This window comes from Melospiza melodia, chromosome 1 (assembly GCF_035770615.1).
Source record: "Melospiza melodia melodia isolate bMelMel2 chromosome 1, bMelMel2.pri, whole genome shotgun sequence".
In the NCBI taxonomy this organism is placed as follows: Eukaryota; Metazoa; Chordata; class Aves; order Passeriformes; family Passerellidae; genus Melospiza; species Melospiza melodia.
In genome coordinates, this window is record NC_086194.1 from 82,090,806 (window position 1) to 82,109,288 (window position 18,483).

The 18,483-nt window shown below is 40.3% G+C and overlaps 1 protein-coding gene across 9 annotated transcripts in view; it reads right to left on the reverse strand.

The window, feature by feature from the left end:
- LOC134420058 (uncharacterized) overlaps positions 1-18,483 on the reverse strand; it is a 261,128-nt gene that overhangs the window by 50,381 nt on the left and 192,264 nt on the right. For 5 of the 9 annotated variants that reach the window (XR_010028241.1, XR_010028233.1, XR_010028240.1 and 2 more), the window contains 4 exons: positions 9,958-10,115; positions 7,330-7,437; positions 3,200-3,250; positions 61-205 (listed from right to left, as the gene is read on the reverse strand). Coding sequence is in view for 1 of the 9 variants with exons in the window: in XM_063159756.1 (XP_063015826.1) it covers positions 61-205; positions 9,958-10,115 (303 nt within the window). In the remaining 8 variants the exon portion in view is untranslated. Of the gene's footprint in view, positions 1-23; positions 206-1,201; positions 1,279-3,199; positions 3,251-7,329; positions 7,438-9,957; positions 10,116-18,483 lie in introns of those variants that run through there. The other 4 variants (XR_010028236.1, XR_010028239.1, XM_063159756.1 and 1 more) reach the window with 4 other exon arrangements.

The following is an 18,483-nucleotide window of genomic DNA, read 5'->3' on the forward strand; positions in this document are numbered from 1 at the left end:
ATCTCAGCTGACAGAATACAAACCTTCTGAGTATTATTTTAGCATGAGGAATAATCTTACTGCCAGCTTTGTTTCTGTGATGTGTCTGCTTTCCAGTTGCTCCAAATGGCTGTTCAGAGATGCTCAGGCAGAAGCTGTTTGAACAGGGACTGGAAAAATTCCTGTGATAAACCAGTGTGAAGTATAGGTCTGTGTTCATTGCCTCCTGTGGAAGTAACAGAATTAATTACTTAGCTGCTTATGGCCTTTGAACCTTAAGGGTTATGATCTGAACAAGAATACACCCTGTCCCTGAAGTTCACTGAAATGCAGATGCTGAAGCTATGAGGTTAATTCCCTTCCATAAAGGCAATCAAAACACCCTGATGGCACCTGGTGAACATTAAAGGCAGCTTTGGTTTCAAAGTCAGAAGCCCTTGGGAAAAACAGAGGTCACATTTGTCAGGTCACTCTTTGCTCTCCAAACATTGCTTTCCTCCTTTCTTTCTTTATGTTTTCATTAACACTATCAAGCCTGACAAACATTTTCCTTCTTTTTTTCCTTTCTTCTCCCTCTCTCCCTGTCTCCCTTGATTTCTTCCACCATCTGTACCAGCCTGTTCTACCCTTACCCTGTGAAAACTTGATTAAGAGAGTGAGCTCATTTATATGGTAAAATAGCAAACCAGAGCTGGTAAAGCCAAGCATATCTATTTTGTAATCTTCACATGGCTGTTCTCATGTGCATCGGCCTTTAGTCAACATCCATGCAATGTTATGCAAGGAAAGCAATTCCTGTACCTTAAAGCAGAACCACTACTCATGTGGCTCCTGAGGGTGAAACAAGTAGGGAACAGCTTTTAAGGGAAAAGTGAAAAAAAAAAACATGACACTGAAGCAGCTGGTCTAGGAGTTTGTTTTCGACAGAGGTTACTGGCAGGAAAGAAAAATAAAGGAGTGCAGGAAGAGGAGACTTCTCCCTACAAGGAGATTCTTCTCAACAGTTCAGTGGTGGTGAGTTCACATCCTAAGCCAGAAAGACTCAGATCCCCCTTCACAGATGTCACACCCATCCAACCTTATGTAACAGAGCTGAAGATGGTCCCAGTATCTATGTAAGCTGCACTCGTGGCAGTTCTTAATTAAACACTTGAAAAGTCATTACATTTCATCACTAAATAAAACAGTGTTTCAAAGCTGGAAATACCTTGTTGAAGTCAGAACTGCTTCTAACAACCCAGCACAGCAGAACTGAAGCTGCCTCCTTTCATGGGTCCAGGCATCTATGCCTGTTATTATCTGTTGGTGAAAAGGAACAGCATGAACACATGTTGGCATGGCAATATAGGGGGAATTTGTTCCCAAGCAGACCCTTACCCTGTAATTTTGTATATCTGTGAATACACTTAATCAAGAAGTCTACTGTATTTTAATGGATGAAAAAGTGCCTTTTCCTTAGAAAGGATTGCTACAGTGATTAACATCACTCCTTCTTAAAATCCTGCTATCTCTTACTTATGTGTAAAGATAAAATAACTGAATAAGCCCTTTAATTTAAACTGAGTTTCTTCATACACTTGTTCAGAAGCAAGGTTTAGACTGCAGCTGGAAGGATGGTACACATGCATGCTGTCCTCCAGGCTCTGAGAGAATAAACTGCTACAGGCAGGTTGAAACACACCTTAAACTTAATTTCTGGAGACATTAAACTTTTGAGATCCCACCTACAAATAATAAAGACATCATTCTGCCAACAGTCATAAGAGCATGCCCAGGACTGGAGGCACCGACCATCTCCACAGTCCTTGGATCTCCTCCTCTGCCCACCTCCATATATCAAAATAATTTGATCCAATATACTACATCTGCTTAGCAAAATCAGGGCTAATAGATATCCTACATAAATCACCTATATCCTATATAAATCACCAGAAGCTGACACTGAATTCTCCTCTCATTTGTGCTCATGCAACCCAGAAACACTCTAGCAAATTCCCAGGGGCAAATTAAGCCAGTGATACCCTTCCACACTTACCTAGACACAGAGTAAAGTACAGAGTATTTTCACTACACACAGTCAATTTATTTACAGGTAGGTGTTGGCATACTACTACAAAACACTGAGACACCAAAATAAAGAGGGCTGGGTAGGGTGAGTCTGCATTTATTCTGAGTTCACCTTTTAAGGAACGAAAACAAGGGGCAATATTGGTGCTTTAAAAAAAAACCCAGCACTAAACGGATGTGAAAGCAGTAGCTTTGCAAGAACTTTTCCCCACAGCAAAGCATCCCTCTGTGCTTCAAAAATTGACCAAAACTCTCATGACTGATCTAGCCAACTCTGCTTTTGCTTTGACACAGCCTCGGTTTTCCCTCTCTCTCTCTGTTTATAACTGGTTGACACCTTAAAAAGCATGGCATTTAGGAGAGGGTGCTGTATGGAGATCTGCAACATTTTATAAAATCATTCTCCTTGTTCTTCTTTCTATTTGTTCTACCCCAAAGCACCTGTGAGAGACAAGGATGGTTATAGGTGGCGGTGTGAGTGCTGGAGCTGCAGACTAGAATTTATTTCAGGAGGTAGACCTGATGTACACAGAGCATGGGCCAGGCACTGGTGGCTGCCCCACGGACACGTGACAGTCATCTGGTGTCACTGTGAGCTCTGCCACCTGCTCCAACGGTGCCAGGAGCTGAGGGCTGTGCCTGATTGATGTGTGCTCCTGGCCCCTGCGGGTGGAGGATGTGGGCTGGCCCCGCCACCGCACCGACCTGAGCTTCCCTCTGACATTGCATAAGACAGACCAAGACTCATACCTGCCCACCCACACAGACAAGCCAGCAGATATAAAAATACATGACCTTAAAAAACAGCACACAATCTCTCCATTTTAAATTTTTTTCCCCCTTTCTCACCAGCACCAGCTCTGCAGACTCAAAATTAAGTTACACACACAAACAGGGTTGGGCTGTTACCTCCACATTTGCTACCACATTCCTATGGCCACCCTCCTGGAAATTCCCTCAGATATTTCTAACTTCCCACTTCTCTATTTAATTACAAAAATAAAAAAGGGGAGGTGGGGAAGAAAAAAAGGGAAAAAAATGCACTATTCTCTGTATGAAAAGTACAACTTTGGCTGAAGAAAGTATCTGTAAAATAGAGAAGGACCAACTTTTCAAGTTCACAAAAACAACCACTTCTACCACATATACTCACCTATCTCCTGAAAGGAAATTCACTGCTCAGAAATCTGATATTCCACATGTTCTAATTAAGGAAAAAGGAAATAGCTTTCAGTCTCTTGTGCAAGGGCCAATGAACATAAGTCAAACACTCACCTAAAACCAAGAAAACACTTCAAAAAGAAGTAAAACAAACATGCTGCTAATTTCCCAGATGTATTTCCAGCGATGTTTCTGATATAGACCCAATGGGGAGGAAAGAGGAAAATAATTTAGTGATGTGGAAGATATATCTTTATAACACATCCTCAGCCCTTCTTATGCATTTGTGATGGAGGGATTTTCTCTTCTCTGCTTTAGCAGGGCTCCCTGACATAAAATGAACAGTGTCACATCTCAAAAACTACTTTCTGAAAAGCATTATTGTTCTCTGGCCATACTTTTTCCTGTAGTACCTCTTAAATGCTTAAATAAAGTCAACAAGAGTCAAGGTTTACACAGTAAGTCTTCATTTACACTCTGAAGTTTCAGGAAGAAAGCATTCCTCCTCCACGTGTTTAGGAAACTCCAAGACTTCCTTCACATTGAAAAAAACACTGTCTGTGATGTAACCTTGTTGCTTTGCTTGCTTCCAACCAGCTGAGTGATGGTGAGTACTCATCACATTTGTACCAAAGAATAAAAAAGAAAAGCACTAACCAGAAATATAATTCACATGCACATTTCCAGTTCCACTGAGCATCACAGCTACCTGCCCAAGTCTGGCCCCTTTGAGGTCATTGACAGTGCTGAAAGAAGGCAGGTTTTAAAATTAGGGATTGTTACCAAGGATTGTTCATTAAACAAGTCAGCTATGGGTTTTTTTTCTAAATCTAGAAACTAAAAAGAATACACTTCAGGTTTTCAAAGTGAATGCACTTTATTCTATTTCAGCCAGTGAAATTGGAAAGGAGACAGTGACAGGAAAGAGATCACTTGTTGAGAGACAAGCCCTGATGCCAAGACATGGCCATGCATCCTTATGCACATTCTGCCTCAGAGTCAGCTGCAGCAACAATAATTGGGATGCAAAGGTACAAATAAGAAATGTAACTCTTCTTATCTATTATATTCCACCACTGCTAGTGCAGTGTAAGACACACTGTTCTTTAGATGCTAATGCTATGGGACATCTAGCCCCTTCCATCTTGTTTTGCAAAATACAAGCCACCTTTAAAAGCAGAAAGTAAATGCTAGCTTCCTTTCTCAGTGTGTTTTATTTGTTGATCATTTCCTGGGAAAGTGCTAAACACTTCTGCTGAAAAGCATTGATCTGAAAATACTTTACAGCTATGGGCTATGTTACACACCAGGAAAAAGCAAAGAGCTCTGGGATGTTTACAGGTTGTGCCTATGAAATACATTCAGAGAAACTGCAATTTTACATCTTTAACACCTTCTGTACCTTAGCACTGTTAACAGAAAAAATAGACATAATTCTGTCTGAATTAAAATTATGGTGTGAATAAATCCATTATTATCATATATATTATTATTATCATTAGAAGTACTAAAACAATTTTTATACAGCACCTTTTTATTCACAGAAGTCAAGGCACCTTGCTTATTGTTCTCATTTTGCAAATGTAAGACCTTGGGAACTTTGAGATGCAGTTTCTTTATTAAGGTCATACAACATGCCACTGACAGACCCTGGGACACAGCACAGGCTCTGCAGTCCTTCCAGATGGTAGGCAACAAAGCTGGATACTCTGGTTTTTTTCCTTCTGTGTATTTTGATCTGCCTCATTCAGCACTTAACATAGCACTGCTTCAAATCCTGGCTTTGCAGGAACACAACTGCTTTTTTTCCCTAGAACTGCCCTGCTTTGTGCAACACTGAACATCTGCATGTACAAACACACTCAACCGCAATTTGTGCCTGAAGAGTCATGCTCCCCCTGCTATCACAATTACCACTAGAGTGCATATTTGGAAAAAATAGATGAAAAAATACTCAAAAGTTTGAGATTCTGCCCTGTCTTTTTTCTGGCAGGGCAAAAATGTAACATACTATTGCAGTTTTTTCTCTTGGTCAGAGTGCATAATGCCCCAATCATATCTACAAAAGTAGCATTTTTTGAATAATTTGTATTGGTTGTGAATCTATTCTACCCCTAAGACAGCAGCACCTTTGCCTTTCACCCTCAGCTGAGCTAATAAATGCAGGCTGGGAACTGACAAAAGACAGCAAACATGTCAAAAGCAAAAGAAAAAAAAAATCCAAGCCACAAAGAGCTACACATTTCAGGAATAATAAAAAAGCTCACAGTGATTCCTCAATTGCAGATGATATCAGCAGAATGTCATAACCATCTTTTTTCCCCCCACCTCCATTTCATCTTGAATACCTGGGACTGCCAGAACTCCCTTTAACAGAGCAGAAATTTCCCTGCCAGCTACAGCTGTTGAAAGCTTGAGCCAACCAGCCCAACAGAGCTGGATGAATTATAGTAAGTTATAACAAATTCAAGGACCTTCAGCTACCAGCTGTACATGTTTTTACTGCAGAGGTTCCTCCACAAATGGAAAAGTTGTACAAGTCTGTCCTCCTGCAATCCAACTGAAGCAGGAAGAAGCATCCGTTAGTCTCACAGAAAAGTTCTACAATTTGCAGTGTGAGCTCCACAACAACGTCTTTGCATTGCATTGCACTGTCTTTTTCTTGCCCTTACAAAACCTCCCAAGCCAGACAGCAGCTCCAGATTACAAGGCCCCAGTGTGTTGGCACTACTGAGTGAAAGACTGAGTGGATGCAGTAACCAGAGCCTGCCCAGCCCTACACAACCTCCTCCTAAGCCAGGTGTTTTCCTTTGCCTGGAAAAATGTCATTAAACTGGAGAGTAGCAAACACTGTGGTGTTAAATCTTGTGGCTAATAGCAGAAAGGTTTTTTGTAGTTGGGATTTCAAAGCAAGGGACCTGAGAAACAGGAGATCTTTTAAAGCTCCTCTGCCTATAGTTTGCTGAACTTACACTTTTGAGACAAAATGCAAAGTTTCCTCATCTATTCATCTACTAAAAAAACCCAACCAACTCATATTCCTGTGCAGCTGTAATACCAGGGACTTTGGAAGTACTTCTCTAAAGTTTCACTGTGCATTTTCTGATAATTAACACAATAAATCAGTTATGAGCTTTTTCAGACTCAGAAATAAGTATCAGCTATTCAGACACATCTGCAATTATTGTGGCAGGACAATGAACACTATGTGAATTGTCTTGCTAAGCAAAAAACAAGTGGAATGGATGAAATAATTATCTTACATCAAACACATAGTCAGATTCCAGCTCATCTTCCTGCTCATGTCTCTATACACTCTCAACACAGAAGAAATCTCATCTTTTAAGCAAGTAAACACATTTAGGTACTAACCAAATTAGAAACTCTACAGAGTCAACAGATTATGATCTCATCACTTTTTTTCCCCCTCTCAAGCATTTCCTTTCCAAACTGAATTGAATTAATTTGAAAAAAATTTAAGCACAGAATATATTGAACTCTCTGGAGGAGGCAAGTTTCTCAGTCATGACTATACTACACTTTCAGTCTGGTTTTAATTTGACTTAAACCAATTTATGAGTTTGATTTTAAGCAAACACAGAAACCTTGTAAGAGTGGATGCTGCAGTACTAAATGGCATACTATTAAAAAACAGCAAATATAAATGCATTTTAAAGAAAAAGAACTCCCCTGTCTTGAGCTAAATGTAGCATATAAAGAGTTAAATTTAGAACAATAAACCATTACTATTTTTTTCCCCCAAAGGCAAGACCTTGTAATTTACCCTCAAGGAAAATCATCAACTTCCACATTGCTCAGTTCTCTGTCCTTGAGACATTTATGGCAAAAATAAGCCCTGTGAGGCCCCACGGTGCAGGAACGCCCAAGTGCAGGTGTGTCTGTGGATATTTGTCTAATTCTTTTTTTCAACATTTCCACACTGTGGCTGCTTATCTAGACTGTCCTCTCCTTTCTATATTAATCTCTGTTTATTCTCCTGTTTGGCAGTGACAAAAACACTCACACACTCCCGTTTATGGCCCTCTGGATCCTGCCTAGTAGCTGTGCTTTCACTCAACAAATTTCAGGAAAGTCAGTGCTGAGAAGAAATGTGCAACTTACCAGACACATCGCTCTGGAGGGAAATGAGCTGTGCTCTGTAGGGAAAAGGAAATTGCTTTGGAAGTCTAGACCGAACCCTTCCTTTTCCATCCCTCGTCCTGTTTCCTCCTTGAATATATGTAAGACAAAACAAAAGGAAACTGAAGGATGAAAAAGAATGATCGGGCAGAGTTTCCCCCTCTGTGTGTAACGAAAACACAGGTGGATGTGGATTTAAACACCAGCGAAACATCAGCTAGAGGAAAGGCAGGAGAGACACACGACTACTGAAGCACCTCAGAGACAAGGGTGTTGGCAGCATCTGGCAGAGCAAAATGGGAATCAGCAATGTGGTGAAAGGCAATATATTGTAGGCAGCCACTCTGATCCTCCTCTAGGATTTGTCTTTAGAATGCAGTGAGTAATGCAGCTGCTGATCTAGCTGCCTGTGATTGTGACAGTGAGAGGGAACAGGCTGCAAGGTATTTAGCAAATTTCCTTTGTTCCCCCAAACTGAAGACACAGTAAGAAAAGCAGGAATAGGACACGAAATAGGACTAGAAGGGCAGAGAAGCTTGAAACAATCAATTGAACTCAGCTGCATTTTAGAAGAAGTCCATGGAGACTCTATGAACAAAGATAGAGGTCAGACAGTTTAACCAACAAGGCTTCAATTTGGCAGGGAATGCCATCAATATAAATAATGAAACAAAAATATAAGTATATTATAAAAGAAAATCAAGAAATCACCATGTAAGTTTGGTACTATTTGATTCAACTGTGGACCAGAAAATGCAGGAGCAATCTAAGTGAATTTTCCTAATTCAAAGAGCAAAAGACTGACCAAGGAAATGGACAAAGAAGTTTCTGGGTAGTGAGGAAATATGATCAATGTAGGAAAAAAGTCTGACTATAAATTTAAAAAATATTAAATATTATGACAGAGGAATTTTTAAAACACCTGCACAAGGGGCACCAAGGAAAGCAATCCTGCGAAGGAGAAAGCAAGAAAATACCAGTGCCTGTGGGCATTTAAACTAAACTGCAGCGTGGTCAAGAACTAAGTTTTTCCACAGGCTTCCTTTATTTCCTGCCTAAATGAAAGGATATGTTTTGTTTGAGTTTGTTTGAGTTTGATAAGAAGCAACAAAAGGGGAAAGAGTGGGAAACCAATCCATCATAAAATTCTCCTGGTGCGCACCTTGGGAATTCTGCACAATCTGAGTGCTCTGAATTCATGCTGAAGAGATTCACTGCAGCTTATGTGACCTTCCCCCCTCACACACATATAGGAAAAGGACACCAGAGTTACATCAAGTGAGCAGTGGGGCTGCAAGATCACAAATTTCTCGTACCCAAGGTGAGAGCTCAGGCACTGCCCTTGGTCTGTCTTCTCACAGACGTGTAAACCAATACACAAGGCAGCACTCTCAGCGTTTTCTGTCCCACTCCCTAAGGACAAAATATGAAAAGACAACACTTTGAACCACCCTTCAGCCCTGCTGGCACATGTCTCCATATGGAACAGGGGAGAGGAAAGGGAAGCAGTGATGGGAGAACATATCGGCCAAGAGTTCACAGGGAGGAGTGCTGCAAATGCCTGCTGAAATCACACCACTCATATCCTGAGGTTATACTGGCTTAATGTTTAGTTTATTAGTTGTATTACTTTCCAGTCAAAAAAAAAAGAAGAAGAAGAGAGAGAAAAAAAGGAGAGAGGGGTTTGAGTTTGTTTTCTTTCCGACCAAGTGCAGGAAAGAAATTTTATTCCTGAAGGAAAGTTCTCAGGAGTGGGAATGAATGTGAGGATTGTACGTCTGAATCATCCTGTTAATTCCCTAAATCCCACACCATGTGGAGTTCAGATAATGTTTTCAGCTAGGAAACTTTTTAAAAAAATAATTTAAATTTATTTTTCTAAAAGGAAGAAAAAAAAAAAAAAAAAAAAAAAGAAAGAAGTGGTTTAGAGCTCCTCCCTTCCTAAATCACAGTTGGACCCAGAAAGACCAGTTTTGTTTTTAAACAAAGTCAGCAAATTGCCCCTAAGCTGGTCGGTTCCAGTAATTGGCATCAGGGTAATAACAGTCACTCATTTGGTTTCCCCTTTGCCAGACCAAAAATAACCATTCAGCCAAATTCTTCCCAAAAGTGTTTATTTCAGCTGAAGGAAGTACAGTTAGGTTGCAGCCACATCTTTCCCACAGCTGGAAAATGAACACCTCTATACATTGTGTAAATGTTTTCCCACCCCTATCTATGTACTCAGAGTTACAACTAGACATATTAGATATTCAAAACAACTAAAAGCACCTTCTCCCTTTCTTGTTGGAATAGCAGCAACAGAATTACTTTTATCAGATACTGCCTGTAAAATATAGCCTTTGTGTTGTTTACAGCATGTTGGTAATGCACTAGATGAAAAATATCCATTTGCCCTACAATAATTGGAAACTTATGGCGATTGCAGGGACTAATAAATCAATATAAAAGCACCTTTCATATTTATTTGAGGCAGGTACATAGTTTCATCCACCTAAAAAGTATAAAATCATCAACATCACAGGAAGTTTTCTGGAAGTTAAGTTGAAGCACTTCCAGGTAACCGGCCTGGGCATGCCAAGTAGCCACAACATTATTCAGTGTACTCACAGCACAGAGAGCCTCAAGTGCAGAGGGAGTGTGAAGCTTGATCTGCACAGTCCTTCCAAGACACCCCACCACAAGGACACTGAGGATGTTGCTGAGAACAGGGACTGTACAGCAGTATTGGCCTTGACAGCTGGTAAAGAGTGATCCATGTGAATCTCCTAAGAAATAGAGACATCACATAAAAGAGATTTGAACAATAATAATTTAGAACTGTTAAAAACAGGCATTTCACACCACTATGGCTACTTATGTCCCCTCTCAGTCCTTCCAGAACAGGAGAATCACACCTGAGTTTCATCCCAATACATATAAACCAGCATTTTTCCCAGAGCTTGGAAAGGAAATGAGTGCCAAGGTTGGGCATAGGAGAATAACATGGAGTTCACAGAGAGAACTGTTTCATAACTTTTGAAAAATTTAGCTGAGTGAGTCTACTGCAACAAGAACATTAACTAAAAGAAGCAGCTGAAAACATTTTTTCTGCCTGTGGTCACTCAGCATGAGACAGTGGAAGGAAATAACAGTGAGTCAGTTTGACATAGGATGGAGCAAAATCTGAAGCAATACTGGATAGAAACCCCAAGAGATAATGGCCAGAGTAAGCTACTGATGAATCTTGATGAAGTCACATCCAAAAGAAATTGATCTCTAAACTCTGGTCTCCAAACTACAATACATTTCTTGAATTACATAGCTTTAAGTTAGCTTTAAAAATGTAGTAGGAAATGAAACATTTTCACTTGTTACATTTCTCTTCTAAAAATGGATAACATGCCCATAGAGTTTCAATGCAAATGAGACAATATGGTAGCTGTTGTTGCATCTACAGAACTGCATTTGTGTAGATTCATATATATGTGTATGCACACAGTATAAACCAATTTTATCTCCACACAAACTATATAAGGCTTGTTTCAGACCTGAGAAACTGGGATTCCAACAGATATTTTTCTGCAACAGGTCATGTAATAGAAGACATTTCTTCACTGATCCACATGGTATTAGACACGACATTTCCATTGTAATAGTATTTGTAAACACGCAACACATGCTTATTCCCCCTCCTTCTTTTCAATTATCTGACATACGTCAGTTGACTGAAAATAATTACTTATTATCAACTCATAAAAAAAGCCATTCTCAACACATTAAAAAAAAAAAAGTAAGGTGTTCTTCTTAATAACCTTCTTGTCTTCCTAAACAGCACTTAAAAAAATATGTATTTAATTTCCCTGAAAACAAAACAGTAGTATTTATGTTCTGTACATAAGCAAAGGATAAAACCTTCACAATGCAACTCTTTAAAGCCCCATAATTTACACTTTGGTGTCATAAACCAGCAATAAAATATTTTAGAGATAGCCATAAAATTGTGATCCAAGTTCTTCCTTTTCAAAATCTCTGCTTCAACTCAGCCGTTAGAGTCTGAGCAGAATTATTTACATTTGATCAGTGGCAAAGTTCCCATATAGTCTGAACTGTTCCAAAGTTTGCCCACTTTCTGATGGAGCCTCCCAGCACAGGTTCAGCCCCATTCCTGGAAGGGGCTGGACATTTTGCTGCAAATGCTTTCACCAAAAGAAGCATCTATCACTGAACCCTAACTGCTACATCTGAAATAACATGGAAGTTTAGGGCAAGGAAAAGAAAGGCAGGGCTGTCACTGAACATCAGATTTCTGGTGGGCTGTGGTGGATGTGGAATTTGAGGGCTGGTCTTGTAGAAGAGTTTGCCTCAGTTCTGAATTTCACTGTTTCCAGAGCCTGCATCTCTGAGGTGATCAAGCACTGCACCAACTAAAGCCAAAATTTCCCCCACTTATCTGAAACATGATAATCTGTGAAATCTTTGAGTCTTACCCATGAACAGATCCAGTGAATCTGAGAGTGGAAACCAGAGGCAGACCCCCTAGGATCTGACTGGTGCCTTATATTTTGGGCTGCCAGAAGCCATTATCCCCATCCCCAGAGGTGTCCAGGGCAGCTAGAACCAGCTCCATGGGCATGGATGATATATCTCAAGGGTGCTGTGCCTGCCTTACAGGCTGTGATCCAATTCCAGCTATTTCTAGACAGTCTCTGTACAGGAGATGTGTTTGTTTTGGCTCTCTCATGTAAAGTTTCGGGTCCAAATATTAAATTAAAAGCAAAATAATACTCCAACCCAAATCAGACTGAGAACAAAAGTTGGAAACATACAAGTAAGGTGTCACACACACACACCAGAAAGTTTATTTCAACTTGTTCTCAAACAGGACAAAGTAAATAAGAGGAAGTATGGAACAATCCACATCCATAGGATGCTTCACCAGAAATCACAAGTTCTTTAAAAATTATTTGAGGTTTCAATCTATACTCATTGCAGTCAGCTGGAATTTTTGCACTTTATTAGTGAAGATACAAGAAGATGAGATATTGCAGAAGATGAAGCAGTGAGCTCTGACAATCCAACACACTATTATAGAAAATACCAAGTCCAGGTCTCATAGTAAGCTGTTTAGATCTGATCCAGAAGCAGCAGAGTGGTTATGTTAATAAATAACTCACAATCAGCGAGAGATTATCTTTGATTCTGCTGTTGACCCATTGAACTAGAGCAAAGACATTTGCCTATTACTGCAGTGAGTTATCAGTAGGACATTACAAGAGCTGAGCAGATGTCATACAATAGAAAATAACCATGGGAAAGTGGTAGACATTGCTACATAAAATGCTAAGGCAAAAGTTTGAATTTTGGTCTTCCTAATACTCACTCCTTTACTTGACCACAGGAAGCAGACTACAAAATACAACCCTGTCCAGTGAGAAATATTACAGTCAGGAAGTGCATAGCAATTCAATTACTCTCATTGCTTCTTTCTTCAAATAATAAATTCATTTTACCAAATATATTTTTTTTCACCATTTCCAGATGACAAGGTTGTGTCATTTCTTTAATTTATTTTAGGGTTTCAAAAATGTAAACAGTCTGCTAGCATTTCCTTGGCAAGACAAGTATCAATGATGACCAGATATAGATTTTAAAAGCTTTTCCTGCATGCCTCACAGTCACATGTTGTGATTTTGCTTTTCAGTTGTAGGTTTTACTCAACTTGGAAATCATCATAGTCAGTATTTCAGGATATTCAAGATTCCTGGAAACCTCTAAGAACCATAACATGTCAGGCCCTGATTTGGGAATGTGCCTACCTGTTTAACCTCAAGCACAAGACCTCACATCTTCATTACACAAAACCTTATTCAAGCATTTAACTTTGAACATATATCGAAGTGCTTTGCTGAATCAGGAAGGATCTGGACCTTTTTAAAGAGCAGCATTGTTAATTGACTGCAAAGATGTTATATCCTGCAACTAGGCTCTTAATGAGCCGTGCCTGCTGGCAAGCAGCTCTGATAGCAGCCAGCAGCCAGCTGGTCCTCAGCAGCAGGGCACGTGGATTGCTGCATTACTCATGGCCTAATGAGTACAGGCTCCCCTCTCTCAAATAACTGCAGGACAGGTTGCTGCTTGCTCCAAATATGCTGGTTTTTGTGCATACCTGGCCACTAGTCACTGTAATTGAAAAAAAAAAAAAAAAAAAATCTCCTTTTTGCAGTCATCTATAATACAACACTGAAGTGATTTACTTGAATGGTGGAAGGATACATAAGGCAATAAAACATCTTTTACAGCTGGCTAAGCACTAAAACAAAGCTGAGACATTTGATAACTGCAGGAGGGTTACTGGTGAGGATATTCTAATGCAGTGAACACACAAAATAAAAGGAGATAAAAAAATAGAATCTCATGCTTGTTTCCTTCATGTTTTTTCATCTTTTGGAGCTGCACAGAACTGCAGCTGCCGCTTCCCTCAGACTTTCTGCAGAAGCTGGTAACAAGGGCATGCAGTTTGGGCACAAACTGAGCAAAGAAAGGTTTTGAAAAGTGTAAATATGTTTGAGGACATGTAAATAAATAATTGATCAAAGCCACATCCTTGGTGAAAAAGGAATTCTATGATTAGGAAGCATGTTTCCAAAATACTTGCTTCAGTATCTTCAGCAATCTAACTTTGGAAAGCTGAGGCAATCACACTCTGCCATGACACAGGCATGTGCAAATCATTTGAGTGCAAAGAAGTTAAACCCACTGCTGCAGCTCTAAATTCATCCTAAGGGTGGAATTACCCATTTTGTGCATGTAAAGGTTACCGTCCATCATTACAGGAATTATTTTGAAAAGCTGAATTGCCTGCTTAGGGAAAGTGTTCCATGGTGTCAATAAAAACTTTGGTTCGTCAAGGGAACATTTGCTGTTTCTAGGCTGTGATTCTTCTCTTGTAATAGACTACCATATTACAGAGCCTGAAAGTAAAAGCATGTTGAAATAATTCAGCTCCTTTAAGCTAGACCAGATTAAAATCAAGCTTCTCACACCCTTCTCAAATAAAAAGCAAAATTAGAGGAATTTAAGCAAAACTTCATTTACTTTTATTTTAATTGTAACAGGATCCACTTAACACCTTTATTCCTTCTCCTTTTTCCCACAACTCTTTATACAAATTTCTCAGGTCAAATAATTACTGTGTGTACTCTTTGTGTTCTCTCCACACACTGTGCACTGGTTTTGTATTGAATCAAACCACATAGGCCCTCACTTTCAGATGGAACTCTGTGCTGGTTTGACCAGGAAGAAGTGGGAATTCTGGGATGCTGTGGTCAAACCAATGGGTGCTCGGATTTTGATATTAGCACCTGGTGTGGCCAGTGGGGTTTGGACACACCTCCGAGAACACACAGGGGTTAAAAACCAGAGCTTCGGCCCTGGGAGGCTTTCTTGGGACTTCGGTGGGAAAGAGGTGGGATCTCCCTTCCCCCGTCCAGCTGCTGCTGCTGGGCGGGGGAGGCGCAGCCATGTGGTAGGCCCGGGGCTGGACAGAGATGGGGGTGAGGAGGCCCTTGAGGATGGAAGGGTGGAAGAGCACCAAAAGACATCAGGCAGACACCCCCCTCCCCAGGAGAGAGAGAGGGAGAGCCGGCGACAGAATGTGATAGCAGCCGGCCCAGGAGGAGAAGGGGGGAGTGCGGCGAGAAGGTGCCCGGCCGGAGCAGCAGCAAGTGGTGGGAGTGCCGGAGCTCTGGGGCAGGCAGAGACTGAAATTTTTAACCCTTTTCTTGCATGACTGAAACCTTGAAAAATGCTGATCTTCCTGGAGCTGAATAAGAGGAGAGATAAGAGATGAGATGAGATGAGATGAGATGAGATGAGATGAGATGAGATGAGATGAGATGAGATGAGATGAGATGAGATGAGATGAGATGAGATGAGATGAGATAACAAGGACTGGGCCTGAGGGAAGTGGAGAAGACTGCTGAGTAGGGGGAGAGATGACGGAGTGGCCTTTTGGCTGGACTTTTCTTGTTGGCCATAGACTGAACCAGTTTTATTCCTGTGAGAGAGACTGCATTTAGGGGGAGGCAGTGCCTCAGAACCAGGAGGGTTCAGTGTGGGTACCCCTCGGCCCCAGGGGGTGAAAAAGTGGGGGGGACAGATGTCCTGAAGGAGGGACTGTGCCTTTTTTGGAGTGAGACAAGGCATCCTTAAAAGACAACCCTAAAAGCAGCTCTGGTCCATGCACAGTGGTGAGAGCACTGGGCATAGAAGGAAGATGTCACAAATGGCAAAAGGACTTTCCGGGCGGTGCTGAGTGACATGGAAGCACACGAGGTTTCAACGTGTTTCCAGGGGAAGCCTATGGGGCAAGAAGGACTCCTCTCCTCTTCATGAACTGAAGATTGAGTATTCTAAAGGGTGGTGCCAGACTGAGAATTGGTGATTTGGAGGAATGTATTGCATTAAGAAATTTGGGGGGGGGGAGGAGGAAGGTGCTTTTGTAAGGTTTTAATTTTTTTTTTTCCTCCTCTTCTTTTCTTGTAGTTTAGTTAATAAAGTTTTTATTTCTAAGCTGGAGCCTGCTTTGCTTATTCCTGGTCACATCTCACAGCAGACACCAGGGAGAGGGTATTCTCATGGGGGCACTGGCTCTGTGCCAGGCCTAAACCGTGACAAACTCTTATAAAGCATTGTCATTCAAATGAAAAAAAATTCTAGCAGCTTAATCTGGTTTTCATTTCTTCTCCTCCAGCTAACTTTGCTGCTTACTTTGGATGGGCAGCTGGTCTGTAGTCTCTAGTTACAAACTTTTACATAACTTAAATAAAGTGCAGAGGTTAATTAAAAAAAATTTGGGCACATACTGTGTGAAAATACTTTTCTAAACTTCTCTGAAAACCATGGGCCAAATAGTGGAGCTGCTCTTACAAACAATTTCTAATATACCTCTGATGAACAAGGTTATCTTCAACCTTTTCCGCTGCTGGAGTATAGTTAGATTTCAGCACAAACTGTATCACTTTGACATGCTTCTGTTACCTTATTTGTGGCATCTTGAGTAAGACCATTTTATAATAATTAATTTTGTATTTGAAGAATCCTTGTAGAAATCCACAACTAATGGAACACATCGGAAGACTATCAGATTTGGCATGATTTTCTTTTTTCCCCCTTGTAGATGGAGTTGCTTTGGATACAGTGTCAGAATCTCTTAAGTAACATGTGACAAGAAAGCATATGTTCTCTTAATGTCACTTTATTCAGAACTACAAATCAAGTGGTTTTTTCTTCTTCTTTATGATTTTCAGCAGTAGTTTACACCATTGAAAAGTAGTGTAGCTTTCTGGTTCTTCCACCATCTCCCGTGTCCTGTAAATGGTATCCGAAGGATGGAAAGAGTGTCCGCTCTTCTATCACCACAATATTTGGATTCCTAGTCATACATTCATACAAATTCAGAGAGATTTAATTTAAACCAAGCCTGAGCGCTTGTGGTTTTCTTAGACCACAACCAACTTCCAGGACTTTCAGTTTGCAAAAGTCATCGGAACATTAATAATTCTTCTCCCTTGAATCGCAGATACTGCATTCCCATTTATTCATCTTCCTGTAAGCACATCTTTTACTTCAATAGAAATCAGGTACATCCTACACATCTAATCAGCACAATCACAGTACTTCAAACCCAACTTTAATCAAAGCTATAGTGTCCAGACTATTTTTATACACAGCTACCACAAGTGCCTATTTTAGTTGTAGCGGGGAACTCTGCATTTTTCACACATCCCTCTCTACTTATCAATGAATAATATATCTCTGTGTAATTGATCTTCATATTTACTTAATACTCAGGACTTAGAAATGACACAGATGAGGCATGATGGAAGTAGGTCATTCTGGCAGTGTTTACATCGTGCCTCCATTTAAAACTGATCCCTAGGTTTACCAACCTGTCCCCCTTCCTCTGCCCAGGAGGATTCAAATCTGGAGTAGAATGTCCAATTCCAGTGTGTCTAAAAACCATCTGCTCTTTTCTGCATTTGCTTATTTTAGGCTACCAATAAATTCCCCCTAACTTGGTGCTTTCCCTGTCCTTCTCTACTCCCACTACCTCCTTTCCTGCAGATTGTTTTTCCCTCACTGAGATTCCAGTGAGTCTTGTGCACAGAACTGTAGACATACATTGATTTAAACACAGAAGTACAGAAGTACTTGGGAGAGGAGGAAGTGTTACAAAGAGAGGATTGTAAAGCTATCAGTATACCAAGTAAGGCTTTTTTTTTTCTTTAATTCCATCCTCCACCACAGTGGACCCTGGAAAACAAGTGTCCCTTTTCTCTCTCATCCAGCCTGATTCTGGGCTGCTCTCTCTCTTGACATTACTGCAAGTCTCATGACTCAAAGACGCAGTTCCCAAAGAGGAATGCTCAAATGAGAATGTCATGACCAGTTGACCACAAATGCTACCATTATTCATCGTTAGGCTGAATTATTCCTGCCCACCATGGATCACATCATTATGCAAAAGCATGAGCTAAGAGTATGGGAAAAGACTGGCAAAAGGCCTCTTTAAGAAGCATGCCAAATTTCACCAATTCATTTAAAGAACAAAGCATATCTATCAAGGTAATCTTTATATATTCTGAATACTTTCATGTTAAAAGAAGTCCAGGTATTTATTTCTGAACTTCCATGCGCACATTTCCCTGACTTATGTTTTCAAAAGAGAGGACTAGATATTATAACAGCATCAGCATATAAAAAGATTCAGCTGTTTTTTCCATAGCTTCATACACTACTGCGGTCATTTCTCTTGGCAGAAACATTTTAAAATCTGCAAGAAAAGACCAGAATCAAACTTGAATTATTATGACAGATTTAATTTTTTTTACCTCTTTTCTTCTTTAAATTTGAATATTGTCAGACTCAGGTTTAGCAGGAATTTTTAGAGTTCTGTCAGTCCATTTCTTTTTTCTAAGCTCTGTACAGAGAAGTAAGTTTATAATTCAAAAATCATCCATTAACAAAATAAATGAAGAAAAACCTCCCTCAAGGGAAGACTTCTTTTAAATTAGAGAGGAGACTAATCAAAGAGAAAATGGCATCAGCCCATTTTCAGGGCACCACCCCATAAAGACCCAGTCAGCAATTACA